This window comes from Paramisgurnus dabryanus, chromosome 1 (assembly GCF_030506205.2).
Source record: "Paramisgurnus dabryanus chromosome 1, PD_genome_1.1, whole genome shotgun sequence".
Taxonomy (NCBI): Eukaryota; Metazoa; Chordata; class Actinopteri; order Cypriniformes; family Cobitidae; genus Paramisgurnus; species Paramisgurnus dabryanus.
This window is the reverse complement of record NC_133337.1, coordinates 60,394,059-60,419,597: the sequence shown is the minus strand read 5'-3', so window position 1 is coordinate 60,419,597 and position 25,539 is coordinate 60,394,059. Positions and strand designations below refer to the sequence as shown.

General features: G+C 37.5%; 1 protein-coding gene across 2 annotated transcripts; it reads left to right on the top strand.

The window, feature by feature from the left end:
- Positions 1 to 158: 158 nt before the first annotated feature.
- On the top strand, positions 159 to 25,539 carry LOC135720518 (transforming growth factor beta-1-induced transcript 1 protein-like). 2 transcript variants are annotated; one of them, XM_065242679.2, is made up of 12 exons: positions 159 to 352; positions 3,463 to 3,513; positions 11,379 to 11,533; positions 11,656 to 11,717; positions 12,954 to 13,090; positions 13,734 to 13,806; positions 13,990 to 14,074; positions 14,578 to 14,760; positions 15,364 to 15,537; positions 16,060 to 16,141; positions 18,162 to 18,310; positions 20,875 to 25,539. In XM_065242679.2, the coding sequence occupies exons 1-12, from the start codon at positions 340 to 342 to the stop codon at positions 21,139 to 21,141; spliced, it is 1,431 nt and encodes a 476-aa protein (XP_065098751.1). In that variant the 5' UTR covers positions 159 to 339; the 3' UTR covers positions 21,142 to 25,539. The 2 variants fall into 2 exon arrangements, with proteins under 2 accessions (XP_065098751.1, XP_065098752.1); XM_065242680.2 differs by lacking the exon at positions 3,463 to 3,513.

Sequence of the window (25,539 nt, the reverse complement as noted above, 5' to 3'; positions counted from 1 at the left end):
GTATGTGTTCGTGCGCTCTAATTCACAACATCTGCTCATTTGTTGGCAGTATCCCGTTGTTTTGACCCCTTGGAGTGACTCGCTGCGTTCATTTTGAACGAAGGCGTCCGCCACAAATTTACAATTTTCAATCCCAAATATGGGCTGGGAATGTCACCCGACCCGCCTCCGCAGGCCCGTTACATCCTCTGGAAAAGAAAACAGTACAGTTTGAAGGGAAAACTCCGAGCCTGGAAACTTGTTGCGGACGAACGGGGATAATTTCTTGCGACAAAGAAAAACCATCACAGTTATATTTCCAATACCTATTCCTTTCAACAAGAATTTGATTATTTTCTAATGGACGATTTAGGTAGGTAATATCAGTTTTTTTTGTTACACGTTTCATAGATTTTCTTTTCGCTACATTAATAAACTGAAGCAGTAGAAATGAGGAATATGGAAAGGTTGGAAAGCTAAGGTAATAGAGGAGTCGTTTTGGCGGGGCGATAAACTTTTATTTGTTAAAGCTGATGAACTTAAGACAAAGATAAGCAAGAATGAAACGTATCCGCTTTGTATTCTATTATCAAACCATACATGTTTTTAGGATGATTTTATTCTAAATACATTTGTTCTTCATGTAAACTAAAGTTTATGTTAATGTCTACTTTCTCAATAGGTTAATTAAGCGTATTTAGAAATTTGATAAAGTGTAGACTCTTCCTGTAGGCTAGCAGTCATTTTACATCTGCCCACATCTGGTAACGTTTGAGGAGAGAGAAAGAAAGAAAAAAGGCTGAATGGATCCTATGAAGAAACCCACGCCCTTTCACTTTTTTAACTGGCAATCGCATAGCCTACTGTTTTCTAATTCCTGAAAGGATTGATATTTGTAAATGAAAAAAAAAAAAAAAAACTATGGTATTATTATCTTGTTTTTTTGATGGAGGAGGTGGACAGGCCATGTTTATGAATATGTTACATTGTCATACCATAGTATTACAGTACTTTCAAAAACCCTGAACTTAAGGTTATATTCATAGTATATCAAAAGACCATAGTGCATAAGTAATATTTGAGGTACTATGAGCATTTGGAAAATAGATGGTAAACATTCAGTATCATAGTAATGGTATTATCATTGTACCTTGATATGACTTGAAGTCAGTTCTTCTTGGGTGTTTTGTCCAATGTTTTTGGAGGTAATTTGTAGCATCACTCCTCGTGAATTTAGAGTGGGTTGTTATGTGGCAGAATTACGCCAAGCCAAACAGGCATGTAGCTCTAAATATGGTTTGAATTCCCAAACAGGAGAATTTCAGCTCCTTATATGAACACAGTGCGTTACGCATGTGTATTCTGAAGTGTCTCTGGCAGTCTGTTTGGATTAGGGTTTATGTTTTATGCTGGATTTAGCTAACTTTCTAGGTAATAACTAACTAGTTACTCATTTAATATGCTTTGTTATTTCAAATAATTTGAATATCCTGGCAGAGAGATTATCAGTGCTTTGTAATATTATTAAACATACTTGGATTCTATTGTTGAAATTATATTAGATTATATTATATTAGATTAGACTAGATTCGATTATTACAGCCATAATGCTCGAGTAGTAGTGAGATATGGCTCAACGTCAACATGGGTTGAATTAGAAGGATTCATTATGTGGTTTAATAAGCACCTCTGTCTTATTAGAATCTATAATCAGAAAATTTCTGGCTATCCATTCTTTGATTTCTTTAGGCCAGTCTGTTGGGGTTAAAGGGTCATGAAATCTGCATCATGTCAATGTCACAGGTTGGGACATGGCAAAGTACTTCAGTACATCGATGACGCATAAGTGTCTCAGAAATATTAATGAGACTGTATGCCCTTATCCAATGGGAATTTTGCTTTATTTTTCATGTGATGTGCGCGTGGTCTGGCCCTATGACCGATACTTTATACATGTATTAGTTGAAGAAGTTCATAGGTCGCATAGGTTGTTTCCATGGAGTAAGTGTGTAAGTACGTTGGATGATTTTCCCTGCAATGCTGTTAGGGCTAGACTCTGACGGCGGTTACTTGGTTGGCCATCAACTTCTTACACATCTTAAGTGTTTGTCTGTTGCAACCTTTTTTCTCGGGAAAGCTTTGCTCATAAAGGCAGTTTGCGTCAAGGTTGGGGTAACATGTCCGAAGGGCTTTTTATTCTCTTCAAATATGGTGCTGTCATATTTTAACTGTAACAGTTTTACTTGACACTGGTTTTTAATTAAATATGTATATATGTTTAGTTTTTTCTGACATACCGCTGTTGTTTGGTATGTATGATTTGACTTCCCGCCCTCACAGCGTCCATAACTGTTTAAGTTGCATTTTTCAAAACAATAGCGAGGTAGAGCTAAAAGAAAGAGGTTCATGATCCTTTAAAAATGGTGAGTATCACCAGCTTCTGAGATGTGAAGCTGGATTTTATCAGCATAACAAGAAAAAACTGACTCAATATTTCCTAGTAATGTCTCTTAAAGAAAGCATGCATAGCGGGAAAAGGACAGAACCTAAAACGTATGTGGCATTCCATCTATTATGGGACATTTTTCTATTTACATAAAGAGCTAACCATTGAATAAATAAGACTGATGCCTAACCATTGATGTTGATATACTTTTCTAGTGTATTAATAAGAATAACATAATCTACAAAGCAAAAGATTGCACAAAAACTTGGCACACTTGGAGGAACTATAGGTTTGTATAGGAAGATAGTCCAACAACACTGTTGAACCCAAAATATAAAAAATGATGAAATCCTGCACACTATCAATCCTTGCTAAATTTCACTCTTAGTAAGCCCCACTCACATTCAAAGTTTTAATACCTAGTGACATGAAAATATCCACATGTAATGACCTGTGCTTAGTGAATGTCTTTGTGTGAAGAACAGACCAGATTTAAGTTGTCATTTATTAATATACCCATCCATGACATCTAACTCCACTAATTTATGTGTTTTGTCACTATGTTTGAATGTTTTAATTTTAATGCTTAAAGGTTTCTCACAAAAGCCTATTAAATGATTTGGACGAATAATACTACTTCAGTAATATTTGAAACTTTTTCTTCAACATACTACACTTTATGCTATATGCATGTTGTACATCAAAAATGAATAGAAACTAGATACACATTAAAAAACGAAAGATTATGAACATGCATGCTATCAACAGGACAACACACTTCCTCTTTGCATAGCTGTCAAAAATGCAGTCTACAATTTCCCTTGCCATCTTAACATGCCAAATTAACATGCCATCTTTGGAGGTTTTCAGGAGCTCAACTTTGTCCAACCACATTTCTATACATTGAGCAAACTGGGCAGGTTTTTCTTTTTGTCTGTTGTAAAAACAGGCTAATGGTTGCAGTTTTTGCTGTGCTGGCTAATACTGTCTGTCTGTCCATCTCTCTGTAATTTCTTTGCCTGTCTGTCTTTCTTCAGGAGTTCCTGATGCACCTAGCTACCATCTCAGTCCTCGTATTGTTATGTTTGGTACGTAATCTTCTGTCTGTATGTTTTCCTTCTTCTTAATGTGCCTGTGAATGTTTTTCTACAATTGACACACAGTCTACCTTGTTTTAACACAAAATATTATTAGTATATAAGTCTCTCAAATGTCATGCTGTGTGGCTGGTACTTTTGCTAAGTTCAGATGCAAAACCCTCTAAGTGCGCCTGACATGTTTTCATCCTCTTATGTTTAGGTTGAGAAATGTCACTTTAATGGCAATGAAAAGGTTATTAGTCAGTAATTGAAATGCTTATTTTCACAAATAAGCATGCTTTTTTTGTTTAAAGGCAGAGGGTCTGTTCTTTCATTTGATATACTGTATGTTTATATATTTAAATAAATTTTTCTGGTAGGCATTAAATAAAAATAAAAAATGCTGGCAGAGAAAGAGTTACGGCACATTCATACGGAGCGTAAGCGTTAACGCTTCCCATTCACTTTTAATGGGTGACGTCAAGCGTTGGCGAACTGAATTGTGGATCTGTCGGCGCCGCGTCAGTGCCGTTGCTCGCGGCAGAAGTTGAACATTTCTCAACTTTTCAAGCGGCAACGCGTGCGTCAGCCAATCATATTGCCTTATACAAATAACCTAGGCAGAGCCAGCCAATTACGTTTATGGAAGACCGGAGCTTGTGTTGCGGCCACAGTGATTGGCTGTTGGCCACGCTTCAGACAAGCCTTCCATTAAGCGTTAACGCTGATGCCCCATGTGAATGCATCGTTACGGTACATTCACACGGGGCGTAAGCGTTAACGCTTAACGGAAAGCTTGTCTGAAGCGTGGCCAACAGCCAATCACAGTGGCTTCAATACATGCTCCGGTCTTCCATAAACGTAATTGGCTGGCTCAGTCTATGTTATTTGCATAAGGCGATCTGATTGGCTGACACACGCGTCGCCGCTTGAAAAGTTGAGAAATTTTCAACTTCTGCCGAAAGCAACGGCAGTGACACGACGCTGACGGATCCACGATTCAGTTCGGCAACCCATGACGTCACCCATTGAAAGTGAATGGGAAGCGTTAACGCTAACGCACCGTGTGAATGCATCGTAAATGGGTGTCTTCAAGCGTTGGCGAACTGAATTGTTGATCCGTCGACGCTGCGTCACTGCCGTTGCTCGCGGCAGAAGTTGAACATTTCTCAACTTTTCAAGCGGCAACGCGTGCGTCAGCCAATCATATCGCCTTATGCAAATAACCTAGGCAGAGCCAGCCAATTACGTTTATGGAAGATCGGAGCATGTGCTGCGGCCACTGTGATTGGCTGTTGGCCACGCTTCAGACAACCCTTCTGTCAAGCGTCAATGCTTTTGCCCCGTGTGAATGCGCCGTTAAATTTAGCACTTGAGAGCTTTTTAAAAGCAACTTTACGAAAGTTTGTTATTCATTTACGTGCGATTCCCAAAAAATGCACATAAAACAATCGCTCGCAGCTGGGATTCAAGTGCTACTTACGAGCCGTTATTTGTTTGTCAAGTGCTTAAATGTCACCTATATAGTCACTCGTAATTGTATCAGTCGATTTTTTAATGTTTAGCCTAATAATATTCAGCTAATGTGCACTTAATAATACTGTTTAATTTTGTTCAATGACTAATTAAATGTTTTTAATAATTTGTGCATTGTGAAATAATCTTTTTGATCATCTCTTCTAGTGTCTGATGTGTGAACATTATAAAAGCTTAAAAAGCTTTAATTGTGTTTCTTTAATCAGATGCCATTTCCCATATACAACATGCTTATTGTTGATTAAATGAAGCAGCAATTGCCAGCAACCATTCATCCATTTGTTAGTACAACTTTTACCAAAAATTTTCCTTCTTTATTCATTTATGTTCCATTATTTAATAACTTAAATAAACAAAGTAGAACCCAATAAATAAAGATGCATTTAAAAACATTACATTATCATCATAGCACAGGAGTAAAGGTGCAATTTGACAATTGTGCTGCAGGGGCCCTTGTAACTCTGTCACCTTAAGATGCACTTATGGATTAACGATTACTTCCGAGTGCTCATGGATCTACGACAATTTCAATTACTACTTAAGTGACGATGCTTTTGGGAAACAGCCCAAGAACCTAAAATGATTTGTAGAATCTACGATTATGATGCTTTTGGGAAACACAGTCCTGTGCGACTTAACATTTGTGCTAAGGTGGTTCAATGGAGTAGCAGCCATTAGGCAACAGATGTTGCAATAGTAACAAATAGGTTACCTGTTTTTCACACACACAGTGTGTTGCAAAGGTATGCAGTATAAACCTACTTGCCACTCTACAGATGCCTGTTAGGGAGGCGGCACTTGACAATGCAACACCCAAGAGTATTGATGGTATTTGTGCTCCCAAAGGGTGGGGCACACAATGCAGTGGCTTTTCCTCTGGAAGAAAGCCTTCTGTTCCCCCCAAAGCAAACAAAAAAGCTGCTCAGAGTGTTTGAAGCTCTCCATGCTACCCAGATAAATGTACAAGGCATGTACTGAAGTTGAACAGCAGGTATAAGGTCATGTATACGTTCAGAGCCGGCCCAGCCACTAAACGACACTTGCAATTGCAAAGGGCCCCGTGGCCAGCAGAGGGCCCCATAGAGTCACTGCCAGCTAGTGGTTGAAAAAAAATATATACATCAAAAGTAACATAAAATAAATAAAAAGAAATGGATCTACAGCGCTCTTTATCGGGCATCATAATAAGCACAGTTGTTTTTATTTAGTTCTTTATTATGGCGAGTTCCCCGCTAATCTTGACCCTGACTGACCCTATGATGTCACTCATCACCTGATCATTGTCAGACTAGGCTTGTTTGGCCCTGTCCCAAATGGCACACTCCGGACTTGTGGTCCTCCTCAGAGTCCACACTTTGATGACATCACGTAGTCCAGACTTTAGGGACCCTTGATGTGAGTCCACGTGGGTGCACCGGAGTCGTATTTTGGGACAGACTCGAGCATCACCCCGGAAATAGGAAGAGAGCTTGCCCGTCAGTGTGAACTCCTCCCTTCCGTCGCCTGATTGGTCTGATTGCCCTTTCGCAAGGACTTCTGGGTTGGCAAAGTGCGCGAAGCCTGCTGCAGTGCGGGCTTCGCTGAAGACCGCATCAAGGGGGCAAAGGAGGCGCTGATGAGCACACTTCAAAGCGTAAAAATGACAGATGGGACACCCTACGGACTCGTAGACTAAGCGAGAACGCGCAATTTAAGGCCACAAGACCGAAAGTCCACATGAAGTGCGCCATTTGGGACAGGGCCTTTGAGATGCAGCTTGCCTTGCCTGGAATTTAGACGAGCACAGACGGCTGCAGTAAGGGGAGGAGTGAAAAAACTGTAGGCAAGCCGGACGCTTCATGAATCTCGCTTTGTTGTGGACTGCAAACATCAGCAATGGAAGAGATCGCGTTCGCGTATTTTATCGCGGATTAAATAGATGCAACTGAAATACCAACAAATGCATTTACATTAAGATGTTTGTAAGGAGAATCAACAAAGGTGAACTGTTCATTACTGGAAGGCTACTTAGTAAATGTTGGGATGTAATCTAAGTCTAAATTCGTTTTTGTGTAAAATATAAACAGCTCACAGTACAACTAATCCAACACCAATACAAAAGTTTAAAGGAATTAATAAAAAATATGAATGTCATAAGTCAAGAACAAGTTGAAAAACGCATCTCGCGCTGATCACCGGTGATCGGTTATGCGCAGATTTAGCTCATATCAAACAAGCCTATTAACTATTGTTATGCTATTTACGTAAGGGATAATATATAGTAAGGCGGTTGTTATAGCGAATGTTACCTACTTTTAATCTTGTTTGTGGTGTTTTAGATATTATGGTTAATGTTGTTTATTTGAAAAAATTTAACATTTAAGTGTTCTATTTATTATTTTATATAATATTTTATTTAAATATTATTCTATTTACTCTATTTCATTTGAATTATATATAGGCTGTTGTTTGTGCCTCTTAAAGGAACATGCCCATATTTTGGGATTTTAGTTCGTTCACCATATCCCCCAGAGTTAGATAAGTCCACACATACCTTTTTCATCTCCATGAGTCCTGCAACTCTGTCTGACGCACCCACTGCTAGCTTAGCTTAGCACAAAGACTGGAAGTAAATGGCTCCAGCTAGCACACTGCTCCCAATAAGTGACAAAATAACGCAAACATTTTCCTATAAATATGTTGTGATTTGTATAGTCACAGCTTGTACAAATAACAAGGTCATATGACACACAGACATCGTTTAACCATATACATACATGGAACTATTTTCTCAGAAGGCAAAGCACTGCTACTTGGGCGGAGTGATTTGCTCGCAGAACCCGAGAAGCCCCTGGTGAGGAGCAGAGAGTTCGGTCAGAGTTGTGCTAAACACTCCAAGTAGTGCCTCGCCTTCTGAGAATATAGTTCCCAGTACGTATACTGTTAAAAGATCGCTGTGTCTCATATCATCTTGTTATTTGTAAACGGTGTGACTATACAAATCACAACATATTTATAGGACAATGTTTGCGTTATTTTGTCACTTATTGGGAGCAGTATGCTAGCTGGAGCCATTTAATTCCAGTCTTTGTGCTAAGCTAAGCTAGCGGTGAGTGTGTCAGACAGAGTTACAGGACGCACGGAGATTAAAAAGGTATGTGTGGACTTATCTAACTATGTGGAATACGGTGAATAAGCTAAATTCCCAAAATATGGGCATGTTCCTTTAAACTCTGGTTTGTAAAAATGTTTCTTTAATGGTCAGTGAAAATCACTTTATCAGTCTTTTTTTTCAGCAAGTTCATCAGTGTGTGTTCGTTGCACTGCACTGCCATTCAGTTTAGTGGTATCATATTTTTCCTGTTAGACATCAAACATGGAACTCAAATCAAGAACTCAAGGGGGCAGTTTCCCTGACAGAAATTAAACTAGTCATGGACTAAAATAAAAGTAGGCTAAGAGCTGTCCAAATTGAAAAAAGCTTGCACTGACATATCTTAAAATACACCAGTGCCCTTTGTTTGTCCTCAAAATGCACACAAATAATGTTTTTAGTAAGGCATGTTTGTAAAAATTGGTTATGTTTTCTAATTAAACTAAGGCAGAGTCCTGGCTTAAGATAATCCCTGTCCGGGAACACCCCAAGGTCTTTTATTGTCATTCTGTAGGCTACATGTTGCCACATAAGAACGTACTCAGGACCAGCAGCGTAAAAAAGATCATTAACATACAGTATACATAGAATAATTAAAAAACATAATTTAAAAGACAAAATAAAAAAAATAACATAGTAGATATAATATGTACAGTATAGTTATAAGGTAGTCATTTCTTTTCTTTAGGCCTTACTTAAAGGTGACATAGAATGATTGAACGGGGTATTTATCCTTGTTCTGTGATGTGACATGTAGACAAAAAATTCTTTGTTTGGGTCTGTAATGCCTTAGAAGCTTCCTAAAAAACTCTCTCAGAACGCTCTATTAGGGTGGGGGATTTTAAACAAGTGGTTTTGCACCTATTTGGCTCCCCCTACTGGCTTAACTTGCAATCTCATTACTGATTGGCTGACTTTGCTGCCACTCAAAAAATGTAGCCAATTATTTTAAAGTGGAGGGGCAGTGAGATGCATGTGATGTCATAAGCATCAGTTTTTCAGATTGGGCTGTTTTCTGGCTGACATTTCTAAAAGAGGAATTTCTATGAGACTGAGATGTTTACATGTCTAGCACTTTTTGTATGTTTGTGAATGCGGGTAGACTACCATTATTCAACAAAGACAAGGTAAAAATGGTTTTTCATTCTCTGTCCCCTTTAAAACGGTCAAATGGGCCCCCGACCAAATTGTGCTTAGGGCCCCCGAAGGTCTAGGGCCGGCTCTGTATACGTTCAAGGTGGATGGGGCCAGCCTTCTCTCCAGCCTGTTTTGTTAAGAGAGGCAAGCACACCTTACAGGTGCATCACTGTGGATCTTTACCTATTCGCACAACCCTGCCACTTCAAGGCATACAGCTGGCTTTTAGAAGCAATTATTGCCTGAGTGTTAGTGTCTATTATGGTATGTGATAGACCACACTCAGGTCTTTCATGTCCCATACACACCTTAAGTGGTAAGGCTGCGTGTTGTGCTTTAAGCAATTGTCCAACAGAGAGTGTGAAGGGGAAAGTGGAAGGCCTGGGTAAACACGGCTGCTAACTGAGTTTGGCTTTGTTTAACAGCTGATCACAGAAAGGAAGTTATGCTTCCTTCTGCCTGAAATAAACAATGTTTAACACATAATCCAGAAACAATACATACATAACAAAAAGGTTAATAGAAACAAACTAAATATGCTCAAATATTCTAAACATTTATTTATATATTCTAAACCTATACTGTACAAGGCATTGTCCTCTTTTGAAAGCAGGAGCCCACTCTTCAATGTTCTAATTGACAGCTCATTGTCCTCATATTAAGCTCACCCCAAGGCAGACGGCCTAACCAACAGATTGCTTATTAAAAAATCAAAGTCATGACCTCAATGTTCTGATGGGCCTGCTTTCAAAGAGAGAGTGTGAACCATTTACAATTGTTGCCTTGACATGGGCTTGGCCCAAGCATTTGAGGCAAAGATCAAATGTGTATTTTTTATTTATTTTAATTCATACATTTGATGCCTGGCATCCACACTACTCTGGAGTTTTTGACCCTCGAAACTGGAGACTTTTGAAAAAGTTGCTGACTCTGTTTTAGTTTAACTCCAGTGTTGTGCTGCAGTATAAACAGAACTAAATGGAGACTTGGCGGAGGCGTGGCTGCCCACATTCTCTCCCTGATTGGATCTTTTTGATCATTGCGTATCCTCACCTGACTTATCAAGCCCCTATAATATGACTCATACACTACCAAAAGATGACAGTGACCAGCCGCAACAAATGGTATGCAATCACACGGAAACGTAACTGCCGGCTTTGCAGAGTTTCAGCTGTTTTTAAGCACATTTTGTGTTTATTCATGACACAAAGATCCAAAACATTAGAAATCAAATCAAATGTCTATACTGCAAATAGATTGCTGCACATACTTTGAAGCATCTCTGTCACATGACCAAGTGTCTAGCAATATATAAAACCACACTATCAACTTAGACAAACAAGTGTTTATTTTGAAAAAATAATATATTATATCGGATATAAGAGGTTTTGAACTGCCAGCAACAATATGAGACTTTTCAGAGGCAGTGTCACAAATACTGTATTATACTTTAGCATCTACAATAGTGGACTGTAGTAGAATTCATACTATGGTATTTTTAAACATAAAAAAATCGGACTTTTTCCATGTTAAAGTGCTATAATTGGGTCCCCAGTGCTTCTATCAACCTAGAAAATGTGAAAAAGAACAACCCAGTAAGTTAGTTTTGATAAACCATTCTCTGCAAGCATGTGAAAAAAATAGGTTATTGAAATCTGGCTCCCTTGTGATGTCAGAAGGGGATAATACCACCTCTTAATCTGCATTATCCAACCTGCCATTTAGTGCTGAGATCAGCTCATTTGCATTTAAAAGGACACACCTAAAACTGGCACATTTTTGCTCACACCTACAAATTGGCAAATTTGTTATTATAAACATGTTATAATAAATTATATATATGGTATTTTGAGCTAGAACTTTACACATGTACTCTGGGGACACCAAAGATTTATTTTACATCTTAAAAAGTCTTGTGAAATGTCCCCTTAAAGATATACTGAAGTATTTACTACAGTTTATCAATTTATTATAGATAATACTACAGAATATGATTTATATTTTAATCTAATGTCCCCATAAGAAGTTTCTATGAAATGTTTCTCATTAGATTTGTTTTTCTTTTTAGATGCTCTGTTAGCTGATCTGGAGAATTCAGCCTTCCCTCTTGCTCGCTGTCCTGTCCTGCTGACCTCTGACCCTCCAGTACCCACTGACCCCTCAGCCAGTGCTCAGGATTCTGTTCAAACCCGACCACCACCTCCAGCATACACACCGCAACAAGTATGTTATCACAACATGAATGAAAAGCAAGCATACAGTACAACTTTTGTCCATACAAAAATATTGATCTACTTACCAAGGTAATGTTTACTAAATGTGTTTTTTATTTATCTCTTTCAAAGACTGTTTCTGCTGCAATGAAATCAAATGGATCTCAGAACTCTAACCCAGACAAACTTTACAGGTATTTATTGAAAACATTATGCCCTCTTATAGTCAATAGAGTAAGGGCTTTTAAACACAGAACACATTTTTGAGTTAACAACTCCGCTGAATTACACCATTTCAGATTGTTGATGACATGTTGTTGATTATGATATGCCCCTCAGAGTGTTCAACAGGGCTATACAAGTGGACACGACACACCATTTAGTTACAATCCTTTTCATTCAAATTGCTTCGCACTTCACCTGAAGACCTGACCTGGACTGTTCTTATTGTAAGAACATGAGCTTTAGGATGTCTCGTGTTGGGGATACCATAATGGTCATTTCTACATATTTGGGTCATTGACAAAAACGCTTTGGTTAAAAAACTTTTTAAAAGCACGCATCAGGTTTATTTCAATGCAAAGAATGAGAAATATCAATTATTTTATCCACCTTGATGGCATGTAAGCGTAATCATAAAAAAAGTAATAATTTTTAATGCGTTTGTGTAATATTTGTTCTGACTTAGGCTGAAAACACCTCTGTTTTCTAAATAATCTTTGACAAATGTTGTAAAAAATTATGTAAAAAAATCATATAATGCTAGATGATTATATTTTATTCCACATTTGTTTATGAATATATTTATATTTATATTTTATAAAAAAATACTAGTTACATCAATTGACCGCTTACACCACATTGACATTTTTGCATTTATCCCTCAAAATTTTTTTTCAAAATGAAATAAAACCCCAAATTTTAGACTTGGTCCTCAAAAAAGAGAATGTATGTAATTTTAGATGTAATTTAAAAGTATTCTGCAAATCTATTTTGAAATTTTAACCCTTTTACATTTAATCAAACCATACAGACACAGAATAATTAACGTCACGTCATTGACCCATTTACATTCCCATATTCATTCATGTTTGCATCAATTATGTTCTGTAATTTAAAGGAACGATTTACACAAAAACAAAAAAAGATTTTATTGTGTACTCATTATTATGTTGTTAACCATGTTCTTTTTTGGAACACAAAATATGAAATTTTGAAAAAGGCAATTCTTGTTTATATAAATCCCCAAATGTGAACTTAAAAGTAACATACATTACCACATGAGGCCATATGACCCCTGAGCCTTATTTCAAGTGCCTTAAAACCATATAACAGCTGTGAGTGAAAATTTAAGAATTTTCAATTTTAAACAAACTATCTAATATTATGTCTGATAGTTACAGACAATTTTCAAACATTTTCTTTTTCAGTACGGTACGTAAGCCGCAGTCTTCTCGTACAGCAGATCCTTCTCCAGCTTTCTCCTCCTCATCAGCATTGGGTGGAGGTCTCAGTGAACTTGATCATTTACTGCAAGAGCTCAATGCCACACAATTCAACATAACAGGTGCATAAGTCAGCTCAATAATGTATAGCCCCTTAGGTTTCATAATGAAGTGTTTTATGGCATATATGCTGTGTGCACTGGATTTTTTTAAGGTTACCACTTTTTGTGTCCATTTTGTTCACCAGTTTCATTTCATACATCCCAAATTTTCTACAGATATTGGTAAAACAACTCCTGTTTCGACCAGTAGCTTTGACTGTTGTCAGCAGGTTTTAACAAACCATAATTTCAAAGTGCTAATCACTCTAGAAATATATAAATAATCAGCAATTAATTATTTACATAAAAATTGGTAAGATGATAGTTTAACATCACAAAAGCCATTTGTAAAGTAGCCATTGGTTCAATCCGTGTCAAACCATGTATATGTAAATATGTAAGCATAGAAGTATATAATTTATGCATATCATTCATATATATTTTACTGTAAAATTACTTGAACTTGGGGCTTAGTTGGCATCTCTTTTAAGTTAATTGGTAGAATACCAAACCACATCCACGTAAACCAAAATGTTTTGAAATTGTTTTAAATATACTTTATTAAGATTGATGCATTGGTTTATAAAGACTTTATAAAATTGTTTACCTTAGTACATAGTTTGGTAAAGGAAAACTTATATTATTTTGATTATTTTGAGTTTAGATGAAATTTTGGCCCAATTCCCAACCACCAAAAAAGATGACAAGTCTACAAAGTGTGATGCATCTTCTGCTGGGTTAGTACACCGGAATATTTTATATGGTATATTTTATAATAAACATTAACTTATAATTCACTTAAAAATATACATTTATTTGAATATAAATAATGTAAATTATCATTATAATTAAAAACTGATTACATACATATAAGCCATTTAGTTAAAATATTGGCTGTATATACTTTTATATGATTCTAGACCCGTGAAACCCTCGGCTACATCTGCTACTCTGGAGCTGGACAAACTAATGGCGTCTCTGTCAGACTTCAGAGTCCAAAGCACGGTATGTTTCATTGTGTTTTTATTGATGTATTTAGTTAGGATAAAACAAGATTAAACAATTAGATAACAATAAGATAGATAAAGTAAATACAACAATTCCTATAACTACCTTCTAAACTCTCTAAACTAACTGCTGAAAGGAAAATTTGAGCAAACACATTTATTATTGCTCTCGTTTCGGTGCAAACTCAGCTCTGCCTGAGCCCTACAATCCTCCCTTAGCCCAATCAGCTCCACTTGGACATCTGGGGTGTCGATGAAACAGATACTGCATATTGTGACCAATGCAACTATGTACACACTAAGCAGATAAAATAAGTCACTCTTAGAATATTAGGACCTTGCTTAAATCATAAGATAACAAATACGTACAAACACATCTCTGTTCACTCCATTGACCAAAGGCATAAGTTCAACATTTCTGGGGGCAGAGATTTTTTTTCCGCATTATTATTTTTTTTCTTGAGTTTGAAAGTAATTTTTGACCCACACATTCTATTTTAGCCAACCACACCTGTGAGTCCTGTGCCCACTCCACAACAGCAGGCTGTAGCTCCACCCCATGCCACCTCTGGAGGTTCCTTGGACAGCATGCTGGGTCTCCTCCAGTCGGATCTGAGCAGGCAGGGGGTGTCTACATCTTCTAAAGGAAACTGTTCTGCATGTCAGAAACCAGTTGTAGGACAGGTAAAATCCTCTACATTAGCCATTTTAAAAGTGGGGTGTGTGAAAGCTTACCAGGGGAGGTATGATGAATGATTCATTAAATAAAAATTAATCAAATAAAAAACTAATACAGTTCAGAGTAAAAACAAAAAATTCCAATTTGAACACACATAGTGAACACAAACATAAAAAATACATTGCTTCATCATATTGTAATTTGTATTGTGATTTTTCTACTAAAACCATGGTACAACCATGTTAATGTAACCATGTTATCCATGTGTTTGATCATACCTGCCTGTACTAAAGATGTCATAATAATATTTGTACATTTATCTGCATTAATAGTTGCTTTTGAGTATAATTTCTTCTTCTATTGGCAACCTTTGCGAATGTTGATTAAATGCAATTATTTAGTTGAAAATAGAGCTTTATTTGCTTCACAACATTTTTAGTTTAAAGAAGTAGACATTAGAAACCGATACATATACAACAGATACAAACGTTTTCAAACTTACTGCAAATGAAAGCCATATGGCATATGTGCCATAAGCAAAAAGCAACATGACGTTAGTATGTTTATGAATAACTTTGCTAATATTATTATTTTCTTATTTATTTTAGGTTGTCACAGCTCTAGGACGGGTTTGGCATCCAGAACATTTTGTTTGCTCTGAATGTGAATGTGAGCTTGGAAATCGTAATTTCTTTGAGAAAGATGGTCGACCATATTGTGAACAAGATTACTTTACCCTGTACTCACCTCACTGTGCACAATGCAACAAGCCCATACTCAATGTAAGTATATGTTTGTGTAAACTTAATTCTTGTAAGCCTAATTTTGGGATTATGTTGGATGTTGGTAAGCTGTGCCTTTTTTGCGGCATAGTATTTTTCCAAACAATTAAACTTTTGTTTCATCAGTCCATAAAATTATTTCCCAGTAGCACTGGGGTTTACATTAAGATTTAAGATTAAAGTATTAAACTCTCTCCATCTATAGACAATTTGTCTACCTGTCGACTGCTGGAAGTCCTAACATTTTGAAATTGTTTTGTATCCCTTTTCAGCCATATAGAGTGCAACAACTCTTGAAATCTTTACAGAGCTCCTTCTTTTTTGTGTGTTGCCATTTTATGGCAAATTCATTCCTAGGGGTTCACATAGTTTTTCTTGCCACTATAAATGTCTTAATATAACTAAGACCTACTTCTGGATTAAACTAAACCCTGTCTGGGAAACCGACCCATAATATTATAAACTCTAGTAGGTTTACACATTCTCTGCTCCTATTCCTACTAATGCAATTTTCCTCCTTAGAAAATGGTGACTGCCCTGGATAAAACCTGGCACCCTGAATGCTTTAGCTGTGTGAAATGCAGTCGATCATTTGGAGATGAAGGTATTGACAACATATTATTTCTTAGAAATATTACTTTCACTGAATAATGTGCTTCTGTATTCAAGTACAGTTTATAAAGACGTCTGTCATCTGCCAACCCAGTATCACGAAATTGCGTGACTATTTCACGCATGGACCAGCGTGACAATGTCACGCTTTGCCGCGTTTGAGCGTGAGCATGTCACGCTTTCTGTTTGTGTCACTGTCACGTATTGGTACCTCAACTTTTTTGTCCTAATTTCTTACCATTGTCGCTTCGGTTTAGGGTTAGATTTACATAAAATGACACCCTTACCTAAACAAACTCTAACCCCAACGTCAGGTGACAATTGGTTAAAGTTTAGAAATTATAAAAGAATAAGTATTGTATCTTTTTTTTTATAAACCAATACTTAAAGTGACAAATACTTAAAGTGACATATAACACAAGCACCAAATCTAACCCTAAACCGAAGCGACAATGGTTTGAAAATAGGACAAAAAAGTTGAGTAACCAATACGTGACAGTGACACAAACAGAAAAGCGTGACATGCTCACGCTCAAACGCGGCAAAGCGTGACATTGTCACGCTGGTCCATGCGTGAAATAGTCATGCATTTTCGTGATATAGGGTTGCATCTGCACCTGTTGCTTGTTAAGTTAATCATTATCACCGTCATTTTATTTACCTGTGATCATGTGTACTTATACCCTTGCCTTAGTTCAGTCCTTGTCCGATTTCATTTGTGGTATGTTTGATGTTTGTTTCCTCAGTGTATTATTAAAGTCCTCCTCATCACTCTGCACAAAATAACCGTTACAGAAGATTGGACCAAAACAGTGTTTAGTGGCGTCCTGTGTCAGTGTCTTTTGTTTTCCGTCTATAATTATCATGTTTAGTTTTAGTTTTCCCTCACACTGTGATGGACATCCCTGCGGTACAGCTTTTGTGCCTGGAGCATGGAGATTGCTCCCTCGAAGAACACCTTTTAGACTTTCTAAATTGGTTCCATTCACCACCTTCCCGGACAGCCGCCCAGCTGTCCTTTGTCCTCGCTAGTCCCGCCCAGCTCTCCTTCGTCCTCGCTGGTCCTGCCCAGCTATTCTTCATCCTCGCTGGTCCGCCCAGCTGTTTTTTGTCCCCACTGGTCCCACCCAGCCTCCCTCTCCCCCCTCCTCTATCATCGTCAGTCAGAAGTGCAGCCACGTAACATCTGGCATCTGTTTACACCCCAGTTTATCCTCAGCATGTCGGCAATGTAGGGTTGGAGGATCTGGGGCGGAACTATCTGCCAGCCGCCTCGGGGGAGTTTCCCCAGTCTCTACCTCCATTCTCCAAGACCCTGACTCTGCCTTGGCCCTCCGACCCATCATCTCCACAGTAGCCCATACTCCTTATAGCTCCGCCAGACTCCCTCGTCTCTCCGGCTCCGCCTTGATCAGCTGTTGTCCCACCTCCTCCTCAGTACTTCACTCTTCTGGTTTCTCCTTGTAGCCTGGGGGCATCGTTAGGCAATTTTTAGGGAAGCTTCAGCCCCCCCAAATTCTTCTCAGCCCCCCTAAAAATAGGGGGCTTCATAAACTGTACAGGGATTTGTGATTGCTTTAAATTTCATTTGAGAAACGGCAGCAGGGCAGACTTCAGCTCTTTCCCTTTGCAACTTTCAGCGTTTTTAGCCCATCTATGCAATACAGTGGAATACTCTAATAAGGTGGCGGAGCTAAAGGGGTGTCTGGGGTGTCCAAATTTAATGTGTTACTTTCACTCCCTCAAATAATTATTTTCCTGTTAATTGACGTGCTTGTTTCGATGTGTTGTAGCACAGCACATTGTTAAAAACAATTCAACGTATTTTGGAAATTTTACATAATGATTTCATCTTAGGCTGGAAGGGGGTAGTATTTGTCTTTCTGTGGACTGAATAAAGTCTATGCTTATATATTGGACTTTATTTTTTTGTATCATTTAAGCATCCTAATCTCAAATATTGTTTGAATGTCTCCAGGTTGACAAGTAACTATATTTATGCATTTTCTCAGGTTTTCATGATCGTGATGGACAGCAATATTGCCAGCAGTGTTTTCTGGCGCTCTTTGCCTCTCGCTGTCAGGGTTGTTCCCAGCCCATCATTGAGAATTACATCTCGGCTCTGAATTCTTTGTGGCATCCACAGTGCTTTGTTTGTAGGGTGAGTGAGACAGTGAGAATGGTGCTACTAATTTTCCTTATGCTTGGTTCTCGTTTGGTTATTTTTAGGACCCACATAACATTCTATAAACATTATAGTAACATTACCAGAACATTACCGAAACGTTGAAGGGAGTTTTTTTTAAATATCTAAAAATTGTATAGATTACTTTTTAAGGTAAATTTTTGCAACCATAAAATAATGTTCTTAGAACATTGCAGGTTTTTTTTAACCTTTATTCCATGGTCTGTTGGAATTCTTGATTGATTGGCTGAAAGGTCTGCAATACATGTTTTTATGCACAGATAAGTCAGCCGTTTTGTTCAAAGTTCTAAATGAATGTGCTATCCTCAAACATTAGTAACCATAGAAATTCAATGATAGTTGGAGAACTGTTCATTTTGTTTTACCTTGCCAATATCAGTAATGTTTTTAGTAGTGTCTGTCTTTATTAAATAATTTACAGGTGTGAGAATGAATATATTATAGTGATCGATTCAACAGGTCTAAATGAACAGAACTTGAAGAAACATACCTGTTGGGAATTGTTAGCTGGGATGTTTAATTTAATTCAAAACATATTTATATAGTGCATGTATTATTATTATTTATATATTATTTATAAATTATATATTTTATTTAGCATTTTATTTAAAACATATACAGAAATTATGCAAAATATAATTAATATATTAATATAATAATAAAAAAACTAAAAGCAATTGTGAAAAGGAGCAAAAAATGTAAAAAGTGCCAGTAAATACGTTTGGACTATAAAGGTGGTTGCACACCGGAAGAGAAGCGCCGCATGGCGTCTAGGACAACTCTGAGGTATCGTACACCGAAGTGCACGTTAAATAGTGCGAGCTTAGTCAGATAGCGTCTACTTCAATATAATATTGATAAATAACATTAGCAGCCAATGTTAATCGTTAACGATTTGGGACAAACATGATGTTATTTAATGTTAAACTATGTAAGTGGCGCTCTGTGGCGCGACAGGGATTTGAGCGGTGTCCAGAGCCGACAGCCGTACGCTGGTGAGCGTACATTTATAGAAAATACATGTGTTCTGTTTTTAGATTCATCGTGTGGGTTGCACCAACAAGGATTAGGTTAAATCTGGTTTAAATCAAGGCTTATTTAATAATTATATTGCACCAAACTTTAAATCTTGTTTTAAAATAAAAAGGGTTAAACCGTCATTTTGATCCAGGTTTAAATTTACAGTAAACCTAGATTATCTTTAATCCTATTGCTCCATTACTTTAAACTCTGCTTTAATCTCAGTTAGGGATTAACTTTAAAAATACATTTGAGGAGGTTTAAAGTGCACCCATTTCATTGCTAAAAACACAATATTTTGTGTATTTAGTATAATACAATGTGTATGCATGGTTTATGGTTAAAAAACACATTATTTTTCACATAGCATACATTTTTGTTGCTCCAGATTTCACTCTCTCCCTGAAACGCACGGATTTGAAAAGCTTTGTGTCCTTGATTGGCAAGCTAATCTGTACGTTGTGATTGGCCTGAATACCTCTGACGTCAGCCGGAAATGTGATGCTCCTTACCATGTTTGAAAGATTCAATCAAAATGCGATGCTAACAGGAGTCCAAGGGGGAGGAATTATGATAATGTACCTTTTGCATATCGTTAACATGTACTAATACATACTTACACACCAAAGGAAATGTAACAACGTAAATCGGACATTACATGCTCTTAAACTAAAAAAATCTAAAATTAAATGTGTGGCTAAATGATCAGATACCGGCACCATGGGCGTAGCGGCACTATTCAAAGATATTTTTATTATAGCGTCTCAACCGAGTGAGTTTTGCGGCACAGTAACATGTTTTGTTGGTTTTGAAGTGTCAAGTCCGGGATACCCTCACTATCCTACAGTACATCCAAAGACTCTGTTAATCAATACAAAAGATTGTTAAAAGATCGATAAATGTGTTTACTTTGAATAAACCCTTTAGATTACCGATGTATGTAGGTGAAGTTACTTATGATAAAAAAAATTACATTACACTGTTTATTTCCTTTTTGAATGTCAACGTCAACATTGTTGCTGTTTAGTTATACCGACAAATTCATCATGGTGGACAAAATAAATCGCAGATGAAGGTTTTAAAATTAAACTGGGATCAACAAACCCTAGATTAGCTCTAAACTCTGCTTAATTTAATTCTTGTTGGTGCAACACACCCTATGAGTTTAGCATGTCATTTTCTATCAGAGAACATATGTTATATGTTAATTCTAGATAGTGTTGGGTCAGCTATGGACAAACCCAACAGTTGTCTTAATTTCAACCAAAATGCTGTGCTTTTCAACCCAAATGCTGGGTTGTTCAACCCATAGTTGGGTAACAACAACCCAGCTTTGGGTTATAACCCAACAGTTGCGATTGTCCATATTTGACAATGAGGTTAAACCAACCAAGCAATTTCATACTAATTGCCATTGAACATGCTAAATCTATTCATTCTGTTGCTTGAAGTGCAAACACAATTATTATTTTTATAATTCTTCATATATTTTTTTGCAGGAATGCTATAGCCCATTTGTGACTGGAAGTTTCTTTGAGTATGAGGGCCAGCCCTTGTGCGAAGCCCACTACCACCAGTCCCGAGGCAGCATGTGCCAGGCATGCCAGCAGCCCATTCTGGGGCGTTGTGTCAGTGCAATGGGTGCCAAGTTTCATCCACACCATCTGGTGTGCCACTTCTGCCTGAAACCACTCAGCAAGGGCTGTTTCAAAGAACAGGAAAGCAAACCTTACTGCCATTCCTGCTTCATCAAACTCTTTGGCTAAGGAGAACAAGAAAAGATTATAAGAGATTACTAAAGTACCATAACAAATGTATAAAAACGTTAATAGGATAAAGAAATCAGATTATGTTGTTGCCAAATGCTTCTTCACTGAATAATTATGATTAATGAATTTAATGGTAGTTTCTGGCGGAAAGGATTTTGATCCTTATTTGTTTCGCCAAAACTGGCATAGGAAGTAATCAGGACACATGCAAATTTCTTTTGAGAGACCCACTTAACCACTAAAGATTGGCTGTGCATACACTCTCAGAACAAAAGGTATAAAACCTGTCACTGGGCTGGTATACCTTGTTTTCTGACAGTGTAAAGAAGAATGGCACAGAGTCATCTTCATACACAAAAAACTACCTATGAAGTTACAGATAGCAAGGCTGCAACCCTGCATTTCAGTTTGAAGCCAATTCAAAGAAATTACTTCAAGTCACTGTCAGTGTGAACAGCATTTTATACATCCTCAAACTTGGTAAGAATTGGGTGGATTTTGGAAGTTTACTCCAACATACAGTGTACATGCAGTATGTGCCCCTGTCTGTGAAAACCAGGCTAAAGTCCTATAATCTAACTTTCTATCTAGAGATTCAGAGTATAAAAGTTTGATTTCAAGTTGGACCTTAGTCATTATTAAATATCTTTACATTACGAAGGATGATTTATTGTAAAAACATCTCAGGTTACACATGTAACCATGGTTCCCTGAAAAGGGTACGAGATGCTGTGTCACCGAAGCTACCCTATGAGAATGTCTTCTGCGTGATAGTGTCTGAAGCATGTCCAATGGTCAGGCGACACGTCATAGGCGGGTGACGTAGGATCCAGAAATAAAAAAAATAGCATCCAGCGAAGCTGGCTTTAGCTAAAATGTGCCGAAGCAAGGTGTGACAGGGATGCAGGAAGTATGGCAGGGAGACGCAGTGTCTCGTTTCCTTCTCAGGGAACCATTATTACTTTACAAAGCTATGCTATGGGAATAGACATAAGCTACTAACTAGGAACTGACATCTAACTCATAGAACCGAACGAATGGGAAACCTTGAGGGCATTACAGACATCTGGAACGGAAACCCCTAGAGGCCCACATACCCCAAGTAGAATGAGCTCTGATGGCAGTGATTAAAGGGCATCCAGAGGTCTCGTAAGCAAGAGAAATAGCCTCAACTATCCACTTATTAAGAGTTTGCAAAAAGCTGCTCAGATCTCCATGAAGAAAATCTGTGAACATAATCATCCAGTGCTTACACTGGACACACCAATTTAAGGTTCTCCTGATTCTGAAATTTAAACGGGGGAGGACAGAAAGTCTGCAAGACAATGACCTGGGGCCCATTAGTCAGTACCTTAACAGTCAGCACATAACCACCTCTGCTCTATATGATGTGGAGAGCTGCTCCTGCCCAGCAGCCCCTGAATTTTTTTAAAGCATCAACCTAATACATCTGCAGGCCTGCCCTGCCGACATGTGGGTGTCCTTAGAGATGATGCTGTCATTGGGGTGTACATAGAGATGATGCTGCGGTCGGGGATAGCTTGTGAGCGTCTGCTCCAAAATAGGCATTGCCAAATATCCGTGCTCATCCATTCACACAATCTTGTAATACATGGTGGTGTGAGAGGTGTGGGCATTGGCTGAATACAAGCCTTTCCATGACCTTGATGGCATGCTGCACTGGTAGGCTGATTTTTTAGTTTTAAAAAGCATTCGTCCAACATGCTCTGAAGACACACACTCTGTTTCTCTTCAGGCCAGTCTTCTTTAAACCGTGCCATGGCGTTAGTCGCCATCTCTAACAGGTCCTCATAGGCAGGAGGATGAATAAAGGGGAACAACCTCTAAGCATCCACCACGTATACAGAAATAATGTCAACCTCAAAAGAAGACAAATGATGGACAGAGCTCCTGCTCTGGGTGGAGGAAACTGTATTGTAGGCTTCCGTATCCAGAGGTGGGGCATTAGTGACCGCGGGTTAGGGTTAAGAGACCCGTCTCAAACCCCTCCATGAGATCATTTGTGATCACCTTGATTGCACCATACACTTTGCCTCTGCAGCACCGGAGTCAAAACCCTAAGGAACACTCGGCTTGTCACCCTCCTCAAAGAGTGACAGCCATTAGCGCAGCATACGGAGTGGTAGCAGTTCATGATGTGCACATAACACACAAATTATGCACTGACAAAAACCACACATGCTTGCTGAGGAACAAAAAGCTTAAGCCGGTTTTCTTTCGATTTGTACTACCTCCCATAGAAAACATACAGGACTAACCCCTCCACCAACCCAACCCCTAAACCTAACCCCTCCCTTAACCAAACACCTAAACAATGCAAGGGTAGGACAATCTGACAGGTAGAATAAAATGTAAGGACACCTGTTTCGCTGGATGCTCTTTTTAGTTTTCTGCTTTCTGGGTCTATCACGCAAGGTGCTCCCATAGCATAGTTTCAGCAACGCAGTACGAGTTAATCACAAAAAATACTTCAGAAGGGTTCACAGGCAGACTCACATGTTTATTACTCAAAGGGGTTGTACTTGCAGGTTTTAATTATGGGGGAATGTAGGTTTATTTGAAAGTTATAGTTCACCCAAAAATTATTTTATAATTTAGTTACCCTCATGCCATCCCAGATTTTGGTTTTGGCTCAGTTATTAAAAAAAAATCAAGTTAGATTAATCATATTCTTACACATTTGTACATCTGTCTATGAGAGATAGATCATACCCATCCATCCCTGATATTTCATCTTACCATTCTTATTTAAAGCATGAATAAATACCGAGAGACATTTTTAAGGACAAAATTAAAAGCAAAATCATAATTGTCAATTAATTTCCCTGATATTGTATTTAGTTATCATTTGGTTTAATATTTACATTGTTTTAATTTCATTATCATTGTAAACTTGAGGCTTAGCTGTAACTATGTAAAAAAAGTTCAGTCCTAGCTATCAGTTACTAGGAGTCGTTGACATGTTTTAAAATGGTGTTATGTTTGAGGCAACAAGTTAGTGTTAGTAAGATAATATAGATTTTGTGTCCCAACTCGAAATTGTACATATGAGCAATTTCACCAATATGGATGTGACATTTGCAGTCAAAACTTAAAATTTCAATTCTCAGAAAATGCATTAATTACCAATATATTGAACCATCTGTTTATATTTTCCTAAACCCGTGATGAGTCCAGACTTTAGAAAAAGTCTTTACTTATGTTGTAGACGAGGGAGGAATACTTGTGTTATGAATGTGCCAAAAAGTACACGTTTTTGGGAGACAACATATTTTGCAGGATTTCTGTGAATTAAAAACACAACCCAGAAGCAATACCCAACTATGGAGAAGGGTAACAAAATAACAAATTATATTTATTTTATTTAATTGTGTGTGTATTTTTGAGGAAGAAGCAATGTTATGGATGTGACAATTCTGAAATTTGCACTTACTTAACTATGAAAAATAATAAAACAGAGACTTTGCATGGATATTTAAACAACCAAAATTGACATCTGAAATAGCAGTATGTTTAAAAACAATAACTAAAAACTTTACTAAACCTATACACGGTAAGGATGAAATTGGCATGGAATTTCTCATATATCCAGTATCATAACAAAAGCACATCATAACTTTTCACAAATTCACAGGATCTTCTGACAGTGAGCTGTGTTACAAATAATGCTGTGTTACAATTAACCCTGTATTATTTTGTGATCTGCTCACCCCATATTTATTCTTTATTAAAAAATGAATCATGTTTGCATGTACTGTTCTGTATTTCTGTAAAGCTGCTTTGCTACAATGCAAAATGGTATAAAGTGCTATAATTTACTGGATTAAAAATTGAAATGCGAGTATGTTACCTCTATATACAATACACAAAATGACGAAGCTCTAAAAAGCAGATACACCCAACTTTAATCTAAATGACTCTCATAATAAAATGTAAAAATGTAAACGCCCATTTCCAAAATATGAAAAGTGCCAAATATGAAATATGAATATAAAAGAGACAAATATGAATTTAGCACTTGGATCTGCTTGTTTACATTTCAAACATGAATGTTCTCTCACAAATGACAAATTTATACATGTCAAGTACATTTGGGATTGCATGAGGGTGCGTAAATTACAAATTGTCATGTCTTTAAACATTCATATTTTTTGTCTATTTTACAGATGAAACATTTATTTAACACCTTAGTTTGTGCTGCAACTTGTTTTCACTGCTACAGCATAGTTATATATCTTATTATTCTGCAAAGATGTTTGTTTTTGTAATGCCAAAGAATATGCTAGAAATCAGTGTTTGCATCATTTATAAGTGCTCTATCATTTATCAGTATCTAATAAATACATTTAATTGTGTCAGAGTACATTATAACTG

Coding starts and splice junctions, on each gene's coding strand:
- LOC135720518 (XM_065242679.2), top strand. Junction 11,718..12,953: donor AACCCAGACAAACTTTACAG/GTATTTATTGAA, acceptor TTTCTTTTTCAG/TACGGTACGTAAGCCGCAGT. Junction 16,142..18,161: donor TCGATCATTTGGAGATGAAG/GTATTGACAACA, acceptor GCATTTTCTCAG/GTTTTCATGATCGTGATGGA.